This window comes from Dama dama, chromosome 11, assembly GCF_033118175.1.
Source record: "Dama dama isolate Ldn47 chromosome 11, ASM3311817v1, whole genome shotgun sequence".
NCBI classification, from domain to species: Eukaryota; Metazoa; Chordata; class Mammalia; order Artiodactyla; family Cervidae; genus Dama; species Dama dama.
In genome coordinates, this window is record NC_083691.1 from 25,785,477 (window position 1) to 25,803,807 (window position 18,331).

An 18,331-nucleotide genomic window follows, 5' to 3' on the forward strand; every position below is an offset into this window, starting at 1 on the left:
GCCCTTATAAAAATTATTTATGGAGGTTGTCTAAGCCCTTTCAGGAAGGTACTTTCCTCTAAAGTGGATTTGAAGTTCTTTTATCTTGCTGGTCATCTAAGGCATTTTGTGTGTGTGTGTGTGTTGTATTTACTAGTCCTTAACTTAGGATGCATGCATAACAACCTTAGACCAAACCAATTATTTGAGCTTTTTTTTTTGTATTGTCCTGGTGAAATCAGTTTAAACTCATTCATGGGGGCCAGGCATTCGTTGAAAGCCTTGAAGGGTAGGTTTTCTCTTGTTTTATATGTTCCTTCTTCTCAGTGTTAAGACAACTCCCGTGTTCCATCCGACAGTTGGAAGTATAATATGGGGTAAACCCTCACTCACCCTTACTTTGAGTGTGTAGTAGATCATAATCTCAGATTATTTTGAATGTGTGTGGGTGACCATCAATCCCAGATTTTGTTCGGACTTTCATGTCTATCCACCTTCAGGTTCTTGGTTCCTAGGTAGTCAAAAAACCTTCACACTCATTATTTCTTCCAGGGAGACAAATGCTCTTTGTGTCAAAGTAATTTTGCCTTCTTGCTTAACTTATAGGATTCTTACCTTCAGTTTTGATGATGTGGATCACTGATAGTCTTTATTGAATTTTTTTACAATATTGCTTCTGATTTGTGTTTTGATTTTTTGACCATGAGGCAGGTGGGATCTTCACTCCCTGAGCAGGGATTGAACCTATACCTTCTGCATTGGAAGGCGAAGTCTCAACCACTGGACCATCAGAGAAGTCCTAAGTCTGCACAGTTTTGATCAAGAATTTCCACTAATTTGTCAGCATTTTGATGCTTTTAAGAAAATTTATTTTTTTCCTATTTTCATCAGAATTGTTAGATGTCCTTAAATAAGAATTGGTCCAACTAGCTTAGCCAATATTTGCTTTTATTTGGAAAAAGAAGCACACGAAAGATCTTTTCTCCATCACTTGTTATTTTTATTTAGAAAATTTTACAGGAAATAATATTATTGTATTAATGGGTTACATAATGGAAAAACTATCCTAAGTATTGGGAATCTTTGATTAGTGGCTTTTTACTAATAGGATATGCATAATCTCTCTGAATTCTCAACAGATGTTAGAGAGTTAGAACTGTTGTATTTCAAAAGAAATGGATGCATTTACTATAAAGTACAGTAATATGGTTCTTTTGATCATTGTATTATGATTTAAGTCAGACATCTTCATTGTTTGTGCAATTTCTCCAAACCCATGAAAGATGATATATTTCCCTCTGGCAGAAAACCAACACTCTGGATTGGGCACTGGGTTATTTAACCATCTCAATAAATAATTTACACTCGAGGATATTATGCAGAAACCTTTTCAATTAACTGGTGTTGACAGGGAAACTAAATATAGTAGTCAATGAAAATTTTTTCAACACATTCTTGACCTAACAGGCAGAAAAAATCTTATTTAAAAAACTATCTACTCTAGAAAACGAAGGCACTAAAGGGAAAAATTATGAATAATAATGGTTATAAATATGAGAATTAAATATCTACATTTTTATTTTAGAGAAAAATTTTAACTTTAAATGTGTACATTATTTTAGTTCACTAAAAGAAGTGTCCACTGGAATAGTGGAAGGAGTCTCTAAAATCTGAAAAATTTTGGTTCAAATTTTGTACCCATCAGGCTTCAGGCAAGTCACTAAGCTTAGGAATAGAAATACTTTCCAGTGTTGTTACAAGGATCAGAGATAATATATGTAAAATATCTCATATAAATAGCAGTTTTTATTATTCTAGAAAACGACTTTCTCTTAATTTGTCCTATGAATTGATGATGCAAATCTAGGGATTTGCAAAAATGTGACATTATTTTAAAAAGAAAATAAGCTCTTTAATTTTTTTTTATTGTTGTTGTTTAGTCATATCTGACTCTTCAGTCCCATGGACTGTAGCCCACAAGGCTCCTCTGTCGTTGGGATTTCCCAGGCAAGAATACTGGAGTAGCTTGTCATTGCCTTCTCCAGGGGATCGTCCCAACTCAGGAATCAAACCCATGTCTCCTGCTTGACAGGCAGATTCTTTACTGCTGAGCCATCAGGGAAGCTCATTTTTTTTTTTTTTTTCTTTCTTTTTTAATACAGATGCACTTAATTTGAAAATTAATTATGGGGCAGAGTACATACGTACTGGTTATGGCAAAATTAGTTGTGTTGGCTTTGGAAGATCATATCTAATCAACTGAAGGCAGGCTGCTTATTAGAATACACAGGACTCTGCAGAAAAAAACTGGACAGCGGTAGTCAATAATTTAAACTATAGAAGCTTCCAGGGGAATTTGTGGCAAGATTAATTCTTTTTAGCCTATGATCCTTCTTTGTTGACATTCTAGCTTCCCTCCTATTAATTTCAAATTACTACTGACTACAATTGTCAAAAAGGTGACGCACTTACTAGAGTTTTCATGCTTGTCATGAGTTTTGCATAAGATTATGTAGGAAAATCCAGCATTACTTTCACAAGTCAGAAAGGCCTTCTTTTCCCTGTGAAGGTTGAAGTCACTCTCTAAGGAAAACAAAGACACCATCTTCCAAGCCAGTTAAGTCAGCTGCATCTACCCTGGCCATCAGCAGGGTGGTAGACCGCTTAGTTTTAGGTCATTAATTAACAAATTAAATAATCAACCTTATATCTTGTGAATAATATATATATTACAGCTCTGTACCAGATGTTAGCAGGAAGTAAGAATGTTCAAACACGTCCCTACTTTATGGTTCTTGAAAACTCACATCTAGACTTCAAATCTCATCTTTACTTCTCTGATTTGATTTGCAGCAGATAAATAGAAATATTTAGTCTTAGGGTAGCCCAGGTTTCAGTTATGAATGTCTTTTTAATCTGTTCACGCTACCCCAAACACTTATGTAGGATTATCCATTACAAGTCTTTCTACAATCTTAATCAAATTGCCTGCTAAAGGAAGCCTGATATTTATTACATTTTTTCTTAAATGGAAAACAGCTGTGATAAATTAATTCACTCACCAGAAATCTCATATTAGAAATGATTCTCAGATATTTTCTTAACTGCCAGTCTTTCCAACTATGAATAATATATTCCTACACCCCTGTGTCTTTGAGCATGGCTAATTCACTTGGCCCCTTTTCTACATCTCTGTGAGGTATACTAGAGGCAAAATGTCTCCTGAGCCAGACTAACAATATTTAGGTGATAAACAGATATTTAAGAAAAGGAAAAAAAAAAAAAAAAGAATCACTCGAAAGGCAGCATAGTCAGCCACAACAGAATGCAGGATTACAAGGTCCACCTTAAGATCCAGATCCATCCAGAGCATCAACCCCCGTACTTATGCAGGTATCATTGCTAATGTCATCAAACATGCCACCTCAGAATTAACTTCCTCTCCTCTGATTCTATAATAAGAAATCAAGATTCTGATTTCATTCCCCAAGTGAATTTCTTTACTTGGGTACAAAATGCTCCCATAAGGAAAGAGATTTCCCTCTCCTTTTGTGGTTTTTTGTTATCAGTGGACATTTGGACAAATTCAAATATCTGCAGCTGATAAGCTAAGACCCAAACATTGTATACTGATATTCCCAAAGATTTGCCATGTTGGCTGCCTCTCATCATCAGCCTCCTCTTTTTCAAGCTGTAATATTCAATTTCTTCATGTTTTCACTTGCTTGTTTGCAAGGTGATTTTTATTTAGAAATTTATGTTTCTTCTCTCTAGTCAGTAATTCCAGTGGCCTGTTTTCTCTATAGAAAACAAAATTTCTATCCCAAATATTTTAAGGAGGAAGAGATAGATTACAGTAAACTAGGTGCCTAGAGAATAATGGGAAGGGCTGGAAAAGTGGGATAGGTTATAGTCCCAGGAATGACTCCAGAAACACAACAGAACTGACGTGCAAGTGGGAATCTGGAGGGTGCCCATGGAAATACTGAGTCACAACTGGCAGCACCACAGCTAATAGTTGGGATCAAGAATCTGGGATCAGGAGCCCACCACGACTGCAGCTCCATCTCAATAACCATTAAGAAGTGAATGGACAGAATTATGAGGTCTATCCCAATTTTGCCTCTTGCTATCAATAAAATAAAATTTAGAAAAACAACCCAAACCCCCTACCAAACTAGACAAAAAGAAGTTACTCTGTATTCACAGCCTTTCTTGCCAGCAGAAAATAGCCAAAAACACCAGGAAGAAGTCTTTCTTTTTAATTCTCTCTTCAAAATGTCACTCTAAGGGTATCTTCTTGCTGGAAACAGATTTTCATCCAGCGCATAGACAATGTGTGTTTTTTTGTTTACTGTGTTACAACTCTCCAATCTATGCAAGCTAAAAAGCATGCTTCAGAGGTAGGTGGCAGAGAAAACTGAGTTGCAATTGGCCACATCCAGAATATTTTTGGTTCTATTCGTCATATGTTTCTATAAATTTAATATGTTATATTGCAGGTAGCCTATCTTGCACATAACCTACTGCTCACAGGCGATTGCCTGATGCATGTGTATGCATTTGTGGGTATGATTGAAATTGTCCACTGGAGTTAGTTGCAAGTTATACTTAGTGTGATGTCCTATGTGAGATCCTATATAGTTTCATTCCAATGGAGGCTACAACTAATGATTAACTATGTAATGTGTATATCATCGAATGTCCCCATAACACACATAAAGTGGAAAAATAGGTAAATTCTCATTGGAAAGAATATTCTCATTTGATTTTTTGCAACATTTACTTTAATGAGATGTTGTTGTTGTTCAGTTGCCAAGTCATGTCCAACTCTTTGTGACCCCATGGACTGCAGCACGCCAGGCTTCTGTGTCCCTCACCATCTCCCAGAGTTTGCCCAAGTTCATGTCCGTTGAATCAGTGATGCCATCCAACCATCTCATCCTCTGTCGCCCTCTTCTCCTTCTGTCTTCAATCTTTCCCTTCAATATAATGAGATGCAGATCCCCAACTCTGCTGCTCCTTTCCTTTCTACTTTGCCATAATTTTCTAATTTAAGTATGGTCGCCTTTTTTTTTTTATAGCTTCCATTATTTTTTTCAAAATATAGTTATCTTCTTTCCCAGTTCACAGGGAATTATAGAGCAAAAAACATGTGCTCAGAGAAAAATGAAAAATACACAGTGACTTTTGCAACACCCTCAGCTTCATTTATCTATAGGATGGCTCCTGATAGCTTTGTGTGAGCTTTTGAAAGTTCAGCCAAGCCAGCTGCAGTGATCAGCACGGAGACAATAGCTCCCACACACGGGGCTACATGGATTAAAGAACCCGATCCATCAGTAAATCTGCCAGATGGCAGTGGAAGAAAGCTTGTAACTCTCTCACTTTCATTTCAACAGCAGCAAACAATGTTCCCTGTTTAAAATAAACTCTTCCAGATGAGCTAAAGATAAACTCTGAGGTGGGTGGACTTGAGCTTGCTAGGCTGCAGCTCTGAAGTGTTTGATTACATTAACACAAAATCCCTGGGTAGAACCTGCTTCTGTCAACAGAATGCTTAGACTCGAACACCTACTACACGAAGCCATTTCCTGTGCTTTCATGGGCTGGTGGCAGAAACTCACTTGGCTTTTTTCACTGAACTAATAATGATTGTGTGTGTATATATACTCACATATATCCCTGTTCAGCATTTCCTCAAAGCATGTGTACAACTCCTAGATATACCTAAAATGCCAACACTGTGTGGAGGGCTGCACAGATAAAAGTGTTTTGAATATATTTACAACTGAAACTTCTATTTACTCACTCATTACTGCTCCCTTAGTAGCAAAAAAGATGCCATTAGGATTTAGTCTTTCTGCTAATGACTGGATAACTGTTCAATCTATGGGCTATACAAAACACAAGAATGGGAAGAAAAACAAAAGTAGAAGTATTTTTTCAAGTTAGCATTTACAAAGGAAGCTTGAAAACAGATTTTAAGACCTGCAACTTAAGACAGATCAAGCTGTGATACATCATGTGTGACGTGGCAACTTCTGAAGATACAATGACATACTGAAAAATAATTCTGTTAAAAGTGTTCAAGAATTTATTGGTTTAATGCAATCTGTAGGAGCTTTAAATGAGAGAGAGAAGCAAACAGTTGATGCTGAAAGTAAGTCTTCAGTTCAGTTCAGTCGCTCAGTCGTGTCCGACTCTTTGCAATCCCACGAACTGCAGCGCGCCAGGCCTCCCTGTCCATCACCAACTCCCGGAGTCCACCCAAACCCACGTCCATTGAGTCAGTGATGCCATCCAACCATCTCATCCTCTGTTGTCCCCTTCTCCTCCTGCCCTCAATCTTTCCCAGCATCAGGGTCTTTTCAAATGAATCAGCTCTTCGCATCAGGTGGCCAAAGTATTGGAGTTTCAGCTTCAACATCAGTCCCACCAGTGAACACCCAGGACTGAGGCTACAAAAACCATTTAGGACCAAATATATCAAATAAACATATTGAGACATTAAAAAATAAAAGATATTCCCAAATTTAGACTAGAAGGATTTGGGAAAATGTGATACAGATACATTCATAACCAGTTCCTCCAAACTGAAATTTTTCTTATATGTCATTGATAGCTCTATTTTATACAACAGAAGCCTTCTTATTTGAACTTGGTGGGTCACAAGAAAAGTTGATTAAAGAAGGAAATTGTAAAAATGAATAATATGCACTGCAACATTATTATTTGAAGTAAAAGCATTTAACATGTTCATTCATTTCCCAACTTCTGATATAAAGCTAAGGGTTTGTCTTTACTGTTTTTCTGAGTATGAACTCACTTGGAATTCCATCTTCTAATATTCACGTAAATAGGGTAGTCTATGATTTCCAGCTTTTGTGTCTCTAGAATGGAGTGAATGTTTAAAGCCACTTGCAAAGACTGAATATGGACAACTTTTAGATTTTTGTAATATTTATTTTTAAGTATTTGACAGTTGTTTTGAGACTTTATCCAACAGTAAGTTTCTATTGATTCACCTTCATTTAGCTTTTACAAAGCACTCAGCTTTCTTTTCATAAAATTTCATTTTCTCTTTGTATTTATATTTCATCAGTTTGCATTATGATTAATAACTTCTAGTGTGATTAATAAGAGGCATAGTTAACACACACATGAGGTTTGGTTTGGTTTCCTTCACTGCCTTCTAGGTCCCCGAGCCTTAGAATAATGCCTGACACAATCTAGGTATTCAATAAACATTTATTAAACAAGTAAATGAATGGTACAAAACGTACCCTTCCTAAATGTATCACAGAACAGGTGAGGGCAGAAGTGCCAGTGATATGCTAGAGGGAGCCTGCCAGCCTAGTGCATCCCCATGCTGTGGGCATCAGTCACCATGTTTTATGAAAAGAACAGAGAACTGGTCAGTCCATTAAACTGTCTGTTAGAGATGATGGCTGGCTAGGAGTGCTTTTACTGTACTTTGATTAAAAATCTAGCATAGCAAAAACTCTTTCTTTGTATAACACTGAGGGCTCCCTCTAACTTTCCTTTAGGAATATTCTCTATTCCTCCATGTTAACCTGTAACTAACTTAACTCCCTGCTGTCCAGAGAAGGTTTGGGAAACATGTGAAGCTCCTCCTGTGAGGCCAAGCTCTTAAAGAGTGATTAGGAACATGTCTTCACTGCAGTGTTCCTTAGCACATTTGGAATCAATTAAATATTTAAATACAGGTTCTCTTAGATCTCAGGCCAGGCCCAGCAGGTTTGTCAGAGAGGGAGCTGAAGGCAGATAACTGGTATTCTTCACACCAGAATCTGGAGCTGCAGAGAGATTTGAAAAATACACTCTCTCCACTTCCTGGGTCTGCAAGCAAACAGTCAAATGAGATGAGAATGATTAAGAGAAACAACATGAGCCTTACTAGGAAATAGGAGTAACAGTGTACTTGAGAGCTGCTGCCTTATACCATGTCTTAAAAACAAATAGAATATATTCGGATGCTGCCTAAGTACAATAGTGTGGCCTGTGTGATCCAAGAATGTTTTTATATTTTTTAAGGATTGTCAAAAAAAGAATATGTAGCAGAAAAAGAATATATATCTGTGGCTTAATAACCATAAGTATTTACAATCTAGCCTTTTTTATTTAAGAAATTGTTTTAAATTATGTTTTAAAATTATTTATGTTGACTGTGCTTAGTCTTTGTTGCAGCTTGGTCTTCTCTAGTTGCTGTGTGTGGGCTGAGTTGCAGTATGTGGGCTCTTAATTCCCCAACCAAGGATCAAACCCGGGACCCCTGCATTGGGAGTGCAGAATCTTATTCATTGGACCACCAGGGAAGTACCCAACCTAGGCTTTTTTAAAAAAAGTTTGCTGACTCTTGATTTAGAGTTTTTTTCCCCATTATGTGTACTCAACTAATTACTGTTAACAGTATGGGTACAACAGAGGATGAGATGGTTGGATGGCATCACCGACTTGGTGGACATGAGTTTGAACAAGTTCCAGGAGTTGGTGATGGACAGGGAAGCCTGGTGTGCTGCAGTCCATGGGGTTGCAAAGAATCAGACCCAACTGAGCGACTGAACTGAACTGATTAACAGTACAGTGATAAGGTATGTTGGGAAGAGGAAATGAACCTGTGGCAGGCATTTTGTTAAACTCTTTACTCTGTTGGTTTCTTCACTGAACAATCCTCCAAAATAGGCATTCATATCTCAATGTCAGAGCCAAGAAAACAGAAGCTCAGAGAGGTTAAGTAACTTGGAAAGGTCACAGAGTTGTTCATTAAACCCAATGTGGTGGTATATTTAAATAGTGGGGTCACTGTCCTAATTAAATACTACTTAGAATCCCACTGTATAAAATAGTTACTCGGAGCAAAGTTGAGGCAGAAGACCCAGAAGTTTCACCTTTTCAGAATAACCTGCTTGAAATAGACATCAACATTTCAAAAGATTAAGTCAATAACCAATGGATTTCCAAATCAATTATTCCATTGTATGGCATGTTACATGCTTATCTCAACAATAGTTTGCTAAGGGTGAGAGTATTACAGTAACAAAACTGCCTTTTTTTAATTTCCTTGTCCAGTGAAATTGAAGTAAGTCAGCAGAAAGGGGAAAGGAAAGCAAAAGGTTTTATTTATTTATTTATAAGATTATTTATCTTCAAAATCTAACTAGTTCTACTATAGTGATTAGTCCTTGAGTCCACTGAGCACCGTGGGAAGGACATCTTCCAAATGGCAGCTCATTTGACCTGAAGAGTTGGTGTTTCCAGACAAGTTTCTAGTTTTCCATGATAAGTTAATATATCCAATTTTATTATGGTGCCACAAACAAGAACTCTGAAAGGCTCAACTCTTACAAAAGGCCCAAATCCCCTGAAAAGCATCAGGTATCAAAATACAGCCAGAAAAGATGGTATTAAATGGAAAAAAAAAAAAAAAAGGCTCCTTTTTAATGAAGTCGAGGTGTAGGACAGATTTATTAGCTTCCATTTTTCCAGGTTGCATTCTGATGTATTTCCTGCCCGTATTTCTAAATTCAGCAGGTATTTTTGTAGGATTATCTTTAAAAAATACATTTCAAAGAACATGATGCAGCTATAATGACTATACCTGCAAAGACACACCTGTGATGATATGAACACTCAGTGCTTCTCATATTCACAACCCAGCGCCCTAAGAGGAAACAGACCTTCTATACCATCTGCCAAGATGCTGCCTTTCTTAAAAAGAACTGATACTGGTAACCAGATATTACAGACAGGACTGCTCCTGGTCAAAATGGTCATTAAATTCTGTGTAGTTCAGTCTATTCTTCACTGTCATAATTCACTTTTCCAATATTATGAGATGGTTAAACAAATAGTTAAAATTGTTTTTCATGCCTATAATATTCCTACTTAAGTTTAATACTCATACATAATTCATTATTCAATATGCACTGTGTATCAGGTACAATACTTGGTTCTTGAGGAAATAAATCTATTAAGAATATATTTCCTTGGATACTTCCTATCCCAACTGCCTAATTAGAGTTGTGAACAAATAATTAGTGTACTAAATTGCTAGTTAAATTTCAAGTACTCAATAAGCTCATGTGTCTAGAGTCTGTCATACTGGACAGTGTAGACAGAATTATTTCCGTCACTGCAGAAAATTCTACTGGACAGCCCTGAGTGAAGAGTACAAGGCAAGCCTGTGGCCAGTTCAGGGAGAGCCTCAAAAGTATATTAAAAAGTTTAACTGGAAATTGCTTATAAACTACTGAATTCCACAAATTTCTTTCAGGAAAAGCCTTTGAGAACTCCACTCTCAAAGTATTGCTATAATCTGGTTTACCCATGCAGCTTGTATATTTGAATAATACTTCACATTTTAGAAATACTTCAAATTTTAATATTTTAGAAATAGTACTTCTTAAAGCAATGCAGAAAATGCTGTGGGAAGAACATACACTAGGAATACCATTGGTAGAGGCTAATGATATGATAAAGGACTATCTTCAGTGAAGCTTCTAAAGAAACACACAATTAAGAATCTGTATCAATAAATTTATTCCAAGTAAGAATTGTGCATTCACACCAGGCATATTATTTCCCCACAAAAGCCAGTATCATCATTAAAATATTTAACACTAAATAAACCATAAAACTCACAGGTATGTGAAAAACTTCTCAAGGTATCTATTTCAAGTCATTAAATTCTTTAATATTTGTAATCCATGCATAAACATATCACTCATAATTATTGATATGCTTACTATATATATTTAAGACATCTTTTGGGAAATTTTATGCTCTCTAAATAATAACTTCTTAGTAGCTTAAAAATACCTCTATGAACCTCTTAGCAGTACTATTGTAAACCAAAATTATATTTTCAAGTAGCAAGGATCCAAGACACACCATTCCTGATTAAAGACAAAGCTGACATCCAGTTTTACAAATAGCTCTCGTCTATTCCTTGTCCCTATTTTTTTTTTTCCCTTGTCCCTATTTTAATATGCCAACCATTACTTCACTGATATCCCAAAGTTTTCTTGCAACAGATTCATCCATAGCTTTGGGCAACAGTTCTTCCTCTTTACAGTCCCCAAAGTACCTCCCTGAAACACCTTCTACCTCAGGTGAAGAGGCTAAATAAATTGAAGTCTGGGCCCCCTCTTCTGGAGTTTTGAAGAAAGCCCATGACACTAAATTGAAAAGCGGTCTGACCAACAGTGGAATGTGTATGTGCCTCCCGAGGTTAGTCCGTGCTATGCCAGGGTGTAACACATTCACAGTCACATTGGTGCCTTCTAAGCGGCGGGCTAGTTCTCTGGTAAAAAGAATGTTAGCCAGTTTGCTCCGACTGTAACAGAAGCTTTTATTATAGCTCTGTTCACTATTCAAGTCTTCAAAGTTGATGTCTCCGTATTTGTAAAGTTTAGAGGAAACAACCACAATTCGGCTGGGAGCTGAACTTTTGAGGAGTCCAAGGAGAAGGTTGGTGAGTAGGAAGTGTCCCAGATGGTTCACGCCGAACTGCATCTCAAATCCATCTTCAGTCTTCATATAAGGGCACTGGAAGACCCCGGCGTTATTGATCAAAACATCCAGTCTAGGCTCTTCCTTCAAATGGTAAAAAGAGAATGGGAGAATTAGGAACACAGGCCTTAAATGTGCCTAAAATGAAATTTTAAAAAAAAATTCCCACAAACTACTAAAATTCTAAAAAATGCCTCTATGAGTTTTCAACGACTCAGAGAAAAAAAGAAGATGATGACAACTTGAATGTTTACGAGGCGCCTGACCTGTGCTTTTCATGTTATCGCCATCTACTCTTAACAACTCTATAAGCAAACTGAAGCACTGAAGTTAGGTGATCTGTCCAGTATCACAGGGTTCCTCAGTGGCAAACAAAAATCTGAAGATGAGACTGACACCGATGAGCCTATTCTTAACTGGTAAGCAAGACTGCTTTTCTAATTGAGATTTTTAAACCAAAGCGAGACAACCAATGTGAGCTCGGGAGTGGAACTACAGCAGAAGACAGGTCAGCACTGTTCACTCCCAGGGCTCCTCGTATCAACACCAGGGGTAAGTCAGGATTGCTGCACTCCGTAGTTTTCTAAAGGTAAAAGGCACCATGCAGATGGAGCAACTTCAAGTCGTTTCCTTACAACTGGGCCAAGCAATAGAGAACATCAGGGATACAAATTAAGACTGGAGAGAACATCATGAATAAATCAAAGAAACATTAAGATAAAAATTAGTTATACAAGTATACAAATATCAGAAACACCACCATGAATCAGATATACCAAGTCTCACAATAACAGCAAAGGAGACTAACAGGAGGTAGGCCCAACAAGCACCTTTGACCTCTATTACGATTTTAGAATTCACAGTTCTTTTTTTCCTATATGAAAATCTTTCAAGCTTCAAAGGTCCCCCAACTTAGGTGATCTATACAGTTAGAGTTCTGCAGTTTGATTATATCCTTCTGCATCCTCTAAATTAAAGTCCTAAAATTTAGACTGTCCTAAAAGGAAAGTCTTTTCATTCCTTACTTAATGTAAGGTGGCTTTCCCTCATCCTTTCTTGGTTCCTCTGTCTCTTTTGACAGGCAAAGGAAAAAAGAAAAAAAAGAAACGTACAACATGTTCCAGGTGTAAAGACACAGTGATGACCCACAATTATATAAATCTGAGGTCAAATTTCAAATATTACTGGTCCTTTTGCCAAACATAAGTGAAAAGAAAAATGTGTTAAATTTCACAACTGTTATCAGAGCCTACCTGTCAGAGGATTAACTATTTCTCATTCTGTCTGTCTCAGCACCTTTTGCTTTTCCAATAGTCGACTTCAAAAAGAAGGCAAAAGTTCACCCGTGGGGGAAAGAAAGGAGTGTTCTTTTCAGTAATCCTTTGGAAGAGTTTCCTGTATTAATCATTTCTGAGCCATCATTCTTTGCTGGGCTTGTGTATTTTAAGACTTTATCATTTACTGTTTTTTAAGTTCTAGAAGATAAATGAGATAAATACCAAGAATACCAACTTGTGGGAAATTTACACTTCCTTTTTTTGAATTCTGATTACAGTCACTGAACTACTGAACTTCAGAGCTAGGAAGGAACTAAATAGATACTTAGCAGGAAGGACAATGTTGTTATCTGTTTATCTCCTTAACTTTTAATTGGTTCTGTCAAGTGCCTTTACTTTTCAAAGTAATAAGAAAACATAGTGTCAAGGAATAAGTATACACTGCTGCCCCATCTGCATCTTTAATGAATAGGAAGGTCCACTTTTGATCCTTCCAACATCTCTTATAAACTATTACTTCTTATTTTCTAAACCTGCTTTACCTGATAATGAAATACTAGTCCTAAAAACAAAATGAAACAAACCTCTTTAGATCTGTAACAGCTCCCCAACTGTGCATCAAAGAACCCTAAGAGTCACAAGGAACTCTAGGATGATCTGGAGTGTTTTAAAATTTCAAGGCAAACAATATGTTGCTCAACATCTCAAAAATTACAGTCTCCAAGCAGTGCACAGTTTCAACATTTTATATTGAATATATTCAATATAATATATTCTATATTCCTTTTGATGATGTCCTCTCTTTGCAAAGGTGAGTGTTTAGCAGTTGTAATAAATACAAGTACGATGTTAAAAATCAGCAGAGAAGAGAAATGAGGGTGGCAAAGTCCAATCTGATTCTGACAAGCTTGTACAGTGAACAACAGATGCATATTTCCCAATAGTATACTTATGGTTATAAAAAAAGGAAATAAAAATCTTTTCTTTCAGCTATGTGTGTTTTTTTTTTTTTTTTTCCAAACAGCTACTGTTACAGAAATAAATAGGTTGTTTGGACCTAGTTACTTAATGAATAAACTAGGTATTTGTTTTGACCCAAGGGCATCATGAAAAAATTAGAAAGTATGGAGCTTCTGTTCTAGACCCAGGAGACTTCTTTTCATATGGGTTCTTTTTTTATGCCAGCTAATTTTAGACATCACTCTTCTGAAGACCTCTGGCAAGTCACCTCTGCAGGAAACCCTTCTACCACAAATTAAGCAGAGGACATCCATCTCGGTGTAATATTTACTATCTAAACAAAGAATCCTCTACCTCACTGGCACACAGCAGAAGTACAGGGGTTAAAAGCAAGGGCTTTAGAGAGATCCTGGGCCAATTGCTTAGCCTACCTGTGCCTTAGTAGCCTTACGATGCAAAATGGGGATAGTAATGCCTACTTCACAGGGTTACAGTGAGGACTGGATGACAATAGCAGCCAAAGTCCCTTTAATTTCATTAAAAATTAGAAGTGTATATATATATATATATATCTGAAATGCTTGGAACAGCTCCTGGCACACAGGAATTTTCAATAAATACTAGGTATGATACTTTTATTTCTGTACCTATTTAGAGCACATGACCACTGGCGTTCCAAGTTCCAGTCTATTTGGAAATTAGGCCAGAGTCCCGACTAAGGGATACTATTCAAGAATTCACTGGTGGCAGAGAGCAACTTCCTACTCCAGCGGGGTAAAAATTAAAAGAAAAAAAAAAAAAAGACTTGCTCCAAGGTCCCTGGCGAGCAACTTCCCCTATCTGCTCTCAGGCTCTTTGAGAGATGGCTTGGTGCAGAAGAGTCACTTGGGGCACAGGAGAAAAACAATTCAGAGAACTGGCGGGTCTCCTCCTGAGCTGTCCTCACATGGCAAGAGGAAATGTTCAGAAATTTGCTTATTTTCCTCTTGGGTCCACTTGTTTTCCCTTAACATTTTTGGAAGACAGAAGACTGCCCTACCAATTTTTCCAGCCTTCAATTCCCCAGCCGCCTCCATCACTCGATCGTTTCTACTCCTGGCCTCGGTCATTCCCAAGGTCACACACCCTGACTGAGGGAGGTCCTTTCCTCGTTCTGCCCACGGCCCTCCAGGCCCCGCCCCACCCGCCGAGACCCCCCCACTATAGCCGGTCACGGATCTCCAGCAGGTGCCCCGAGTCCCACACCTGGAGCATCTCTTGACAGAAGAAGCGCACGGAGCTCAGCGAGGCGAGGTCCAGCTCCTTGACGACGAGCTCGCCGGCCCCGCCGGAGTTGGGCCCCGAGTCGGGGCCTCCAGCCGGGCAGACCTCGCGGCGGAGCTGACCCGCCGCCTCCTCGGCGCGCTCGCGGTCCCGGCAGCCCATGATCACTCGAGCCCCGAGGCGCAGCAGCTCGGCCGCGGTGGCGCGGCCCAGACCACTGTTCGCCCCCGTGATCAGCACGGTCTTCCCGCGCATGAGGCCGGAGTCCCCGCCTTGGTGTAGTCGCTGGACGTTGGACCCCACAAACCGCCGGGCGGCCAGCCACAGGACCCCACCTAGAGCGGCCAGTATCGCTGCCGCAGTAGCCACTGCCATAGCTGCCGGGGCCGAGGGCCCACCGGCCCCTGCGCGGGACTTCCGGGGTCGCGGTGTGCCTGGTCCAAAGCCGGCCACCTGTACGCAAAGGACACTGGGGCACGCGGCTTGTCTTCTCCTGACGGCGACGTGGGGCATGCTGGGACTTGTAGTCTCCTTTCCGAGGGCACCTGATTGGTTAAGAGAGTCTGGCGTTTGTGGTGCCTCGGTGGAATGGGCTCCCATCGCAAGAGGAGGGTGACCGCAGGTCCTTAGATTTTCAGGCTCCTGAGGTCACTGCCCACGGAAATCCCAGAGTGGTGGTGGCCTTGCCTGTGGGAATGCCTCATGACTACTTTGAAGTTACGAATCTCTTTATAGGCTGCTTTACAAATCCCACAATTCAGGGCTAGTTTACTGTGTTTTCCGTTTAGGACACCTGGGACTTGTTACCCCTCAGTTCAGTTTACCTTCATTCTCTGGAGGATGGTCCCTGTGGAACTGAAGTCTGAGGAAACGCTCCCCCCCCCCACCCCCCCCCACCCCCCCCCATAGCTGATTCTAAGAACTTAAGCAGCGTGAATCAGTTAGAAACAGATCTGCGGTTCTCAGACTTCGGCGTTGCATCGGAATCACCCGCAGGACATGTAAAACAGAAATTTCAGGGTCCAGGCACTAGCTTTTCGAATTTATTATAAGCCAAGATGGAACCTGAGACTGCATTTCTAACAGGTTCCCAGGTGATCTGATGCGGCTAATCTGGGGACCACGATCTGGGAACGGAAGACGGTAGCATTGACCACTGTATAAGAAGTCATCCTCAGATGGTCTTATGGTACACTGACAGAGATACACTGTGGAAAGCTTGGACTTACTGTACATATAGACTTACAGACAGGCTCATTCACAAGTGTCTTCTTTCCTGTTTGCAGAGGATATTAAATGTAACAAGGAAGTGAAAGTTTTTTACATTGTAAAATGCTTCAGAAATGAGGGAGGTGGGGGTGGCTATTGCCACAGAGATACATCTTTAAGCTGCAAACTTCAAACTTTAGGCCGAGTTACTCTTAAGCTGGAATACATTTAGCTACTCACCCGTCTAGTGTGTGCCAGGCCCAATGCCCCGTGAGAGTCACAAAGAAATAGGGTACTATTTCTGCCCTCAGGGTGTCTACTGTCTGGTACAGAGACCTCCCTGCCTGCCCCCATTCTAGAATCTTCAGGACAAGAGAAGAGACATGCAACTTGTAATTTGAACTAAACTCCACAGATGATTTTGATAATCCCTCCTCCACTTCCTTATACTTGGGAAGGATATAACATGCAACCAAAGGCATAATATTAATACAAAGAGCAAACGGTAGGATGCCGGAAGGTAGTTTCTTATGAATGCTGAGAATGGAGCTCAGAGATGGGACGAGCACGAACAAAAGTCTTGAAACGGTGGCCTTTATTCCACCCTACCTGTAACTTGAAGCTGCCTCTCCAACTCACTGAGCCAGGAGCACATCTTTCCTCTCTCTCTTCCTTTCTCTCTTCCCACATCTTCCCATCTTTCAAAGCCCACCTTCATTTCCTGACAAACTTCCAGCCCATACAGATCTCTGCTTCAACCTCATGTGTGATCCTCAGCTGGCACTGAAGACTATTAACCCTCCGGTGTTGAGTATTTGAACTTGTATATTTGATTTCTTCTAAGGGATTGTTAAATAGGATGGGATGGGATAATATCTGAGTCTGTCTTGTGGCCTTATTCTTGGGGAATGCATAGAAAACAGTAGGGACTCAGAAAGCATGAAGACTGATATTATTTTAGACTGGCTTACATCCAGTTAGGAAGCAGATCAAAAAGTGTATGTCAGCAGTGGTCTGGTTTACTAGAACTAGGGATGGAATATGTGGGTGGGGTAGAGAAGAAATGGAGTAGAAGGAGCAAGAGAGGATATGAGGAAGAGAAATAGCATATAGCTTTTGAAATGAGATCTGAATTTGAATCTTAGTCCTACCATTTATTACCTGCACATCCCTGGTCAAACTATTTAATCTTTTTGAGTGTTAGGTTCTTCATTGATTAAAAAAAAAAGGAAGGTAATAATGTCATGAAGTTTGCTTTGATGAAAAATAAGGTAACCATTAAAAATAACCAGCTCATTGTTTCTAACATTGTAGTAGATTATGATTACTAACCAATCAATGCTTTTTTTTTTTTTTTTTTTGCTAAATGAAAATCACAACAGAATGACAACAATGAAGCTAGGAAACTACACTTACTGTCACATTTTGAAGTGGTAGCCAAGACTTCTTTCCTTATACAAACATTGGACCTATCTGCCGGAACCAAAGCCAGAGACTTCAAATATGAAGCCATGTAGTCCAGAGGCAATGAAACCACCAAATAAATTTCAAAGAACTCTTCTAGGATGCTCTGTATGGAACTCATCTTAGATGAAAGTAACTTGTATGAATAACTAGCTTCTTTATTTCTGAATGAGCAATATCAAAATTGGTATACTCAGGCAGGTAGAGCAGTATTTTCATTTTTGCATTGATAGAAAGGCAAAGACAACAGACTAAAAAGCTCCAGTTTTCAAGAGTGTACTTAACCCCTTTTTCCACTTGTGAAGACCCACTATTCTATCACAACGATGGGCAATGATTCATTCTAGTTATCAACATCCAAAAATGAGCAATGCTTTGTAAAACTAAGTAGGCTTCTGACATAGCCCCTTTGCAAGTTCTAAACTTACTCTATAGAGTCATCACTATGACTTACACACAAAGGTAGTTGCAATGTTATCAACAGCATTGACAGCTCAAACAGAAGTAGCTTGAAGGTAACTTGCGAGTTCAAAATGTTTTTAAAAACTCAAGAGAAAACCTTTCCAAATGAACAAAGGTGTGAGGTCTAGTCTACTCAAATACCTAATTACCCTAGGGATCCACAGGTGATTCCGTAATACCAG

The 18,331-nt window shown here is 39.1% G+C and overlaps 1 protein-coding gene across 1 annotated transcript; it reads right to left on the reverse strand.

Annotated features, from left to right (window-relative positions):
• Positions 1–10,525: 10,525 nt before the first annotated feature.
• Positions 10,526–15,491, reverse strand: RDH14 (retinol dehydrogenase 14). The gene is made up of 2 exons (XM_061154853.1): positions 14,997–15,491; positions 10,526–11,598 (listed from the first exon to the last, which is right to left on the reverse strand). Exons 1-2 carry the CDS (start codon positions 15,387–15,389, stop codon positions 10,981–10,983), a joined length of 1,011 nt encoding a protein of 336 aa, XP_061010836.1. The 5' UTR covers positions 15,390–15,491; the 3' UTR covers positions 10,526–10,980.
• Between the last annotated feature and the right edge of the window lie 2,840 nt (positions 15,492–18,331).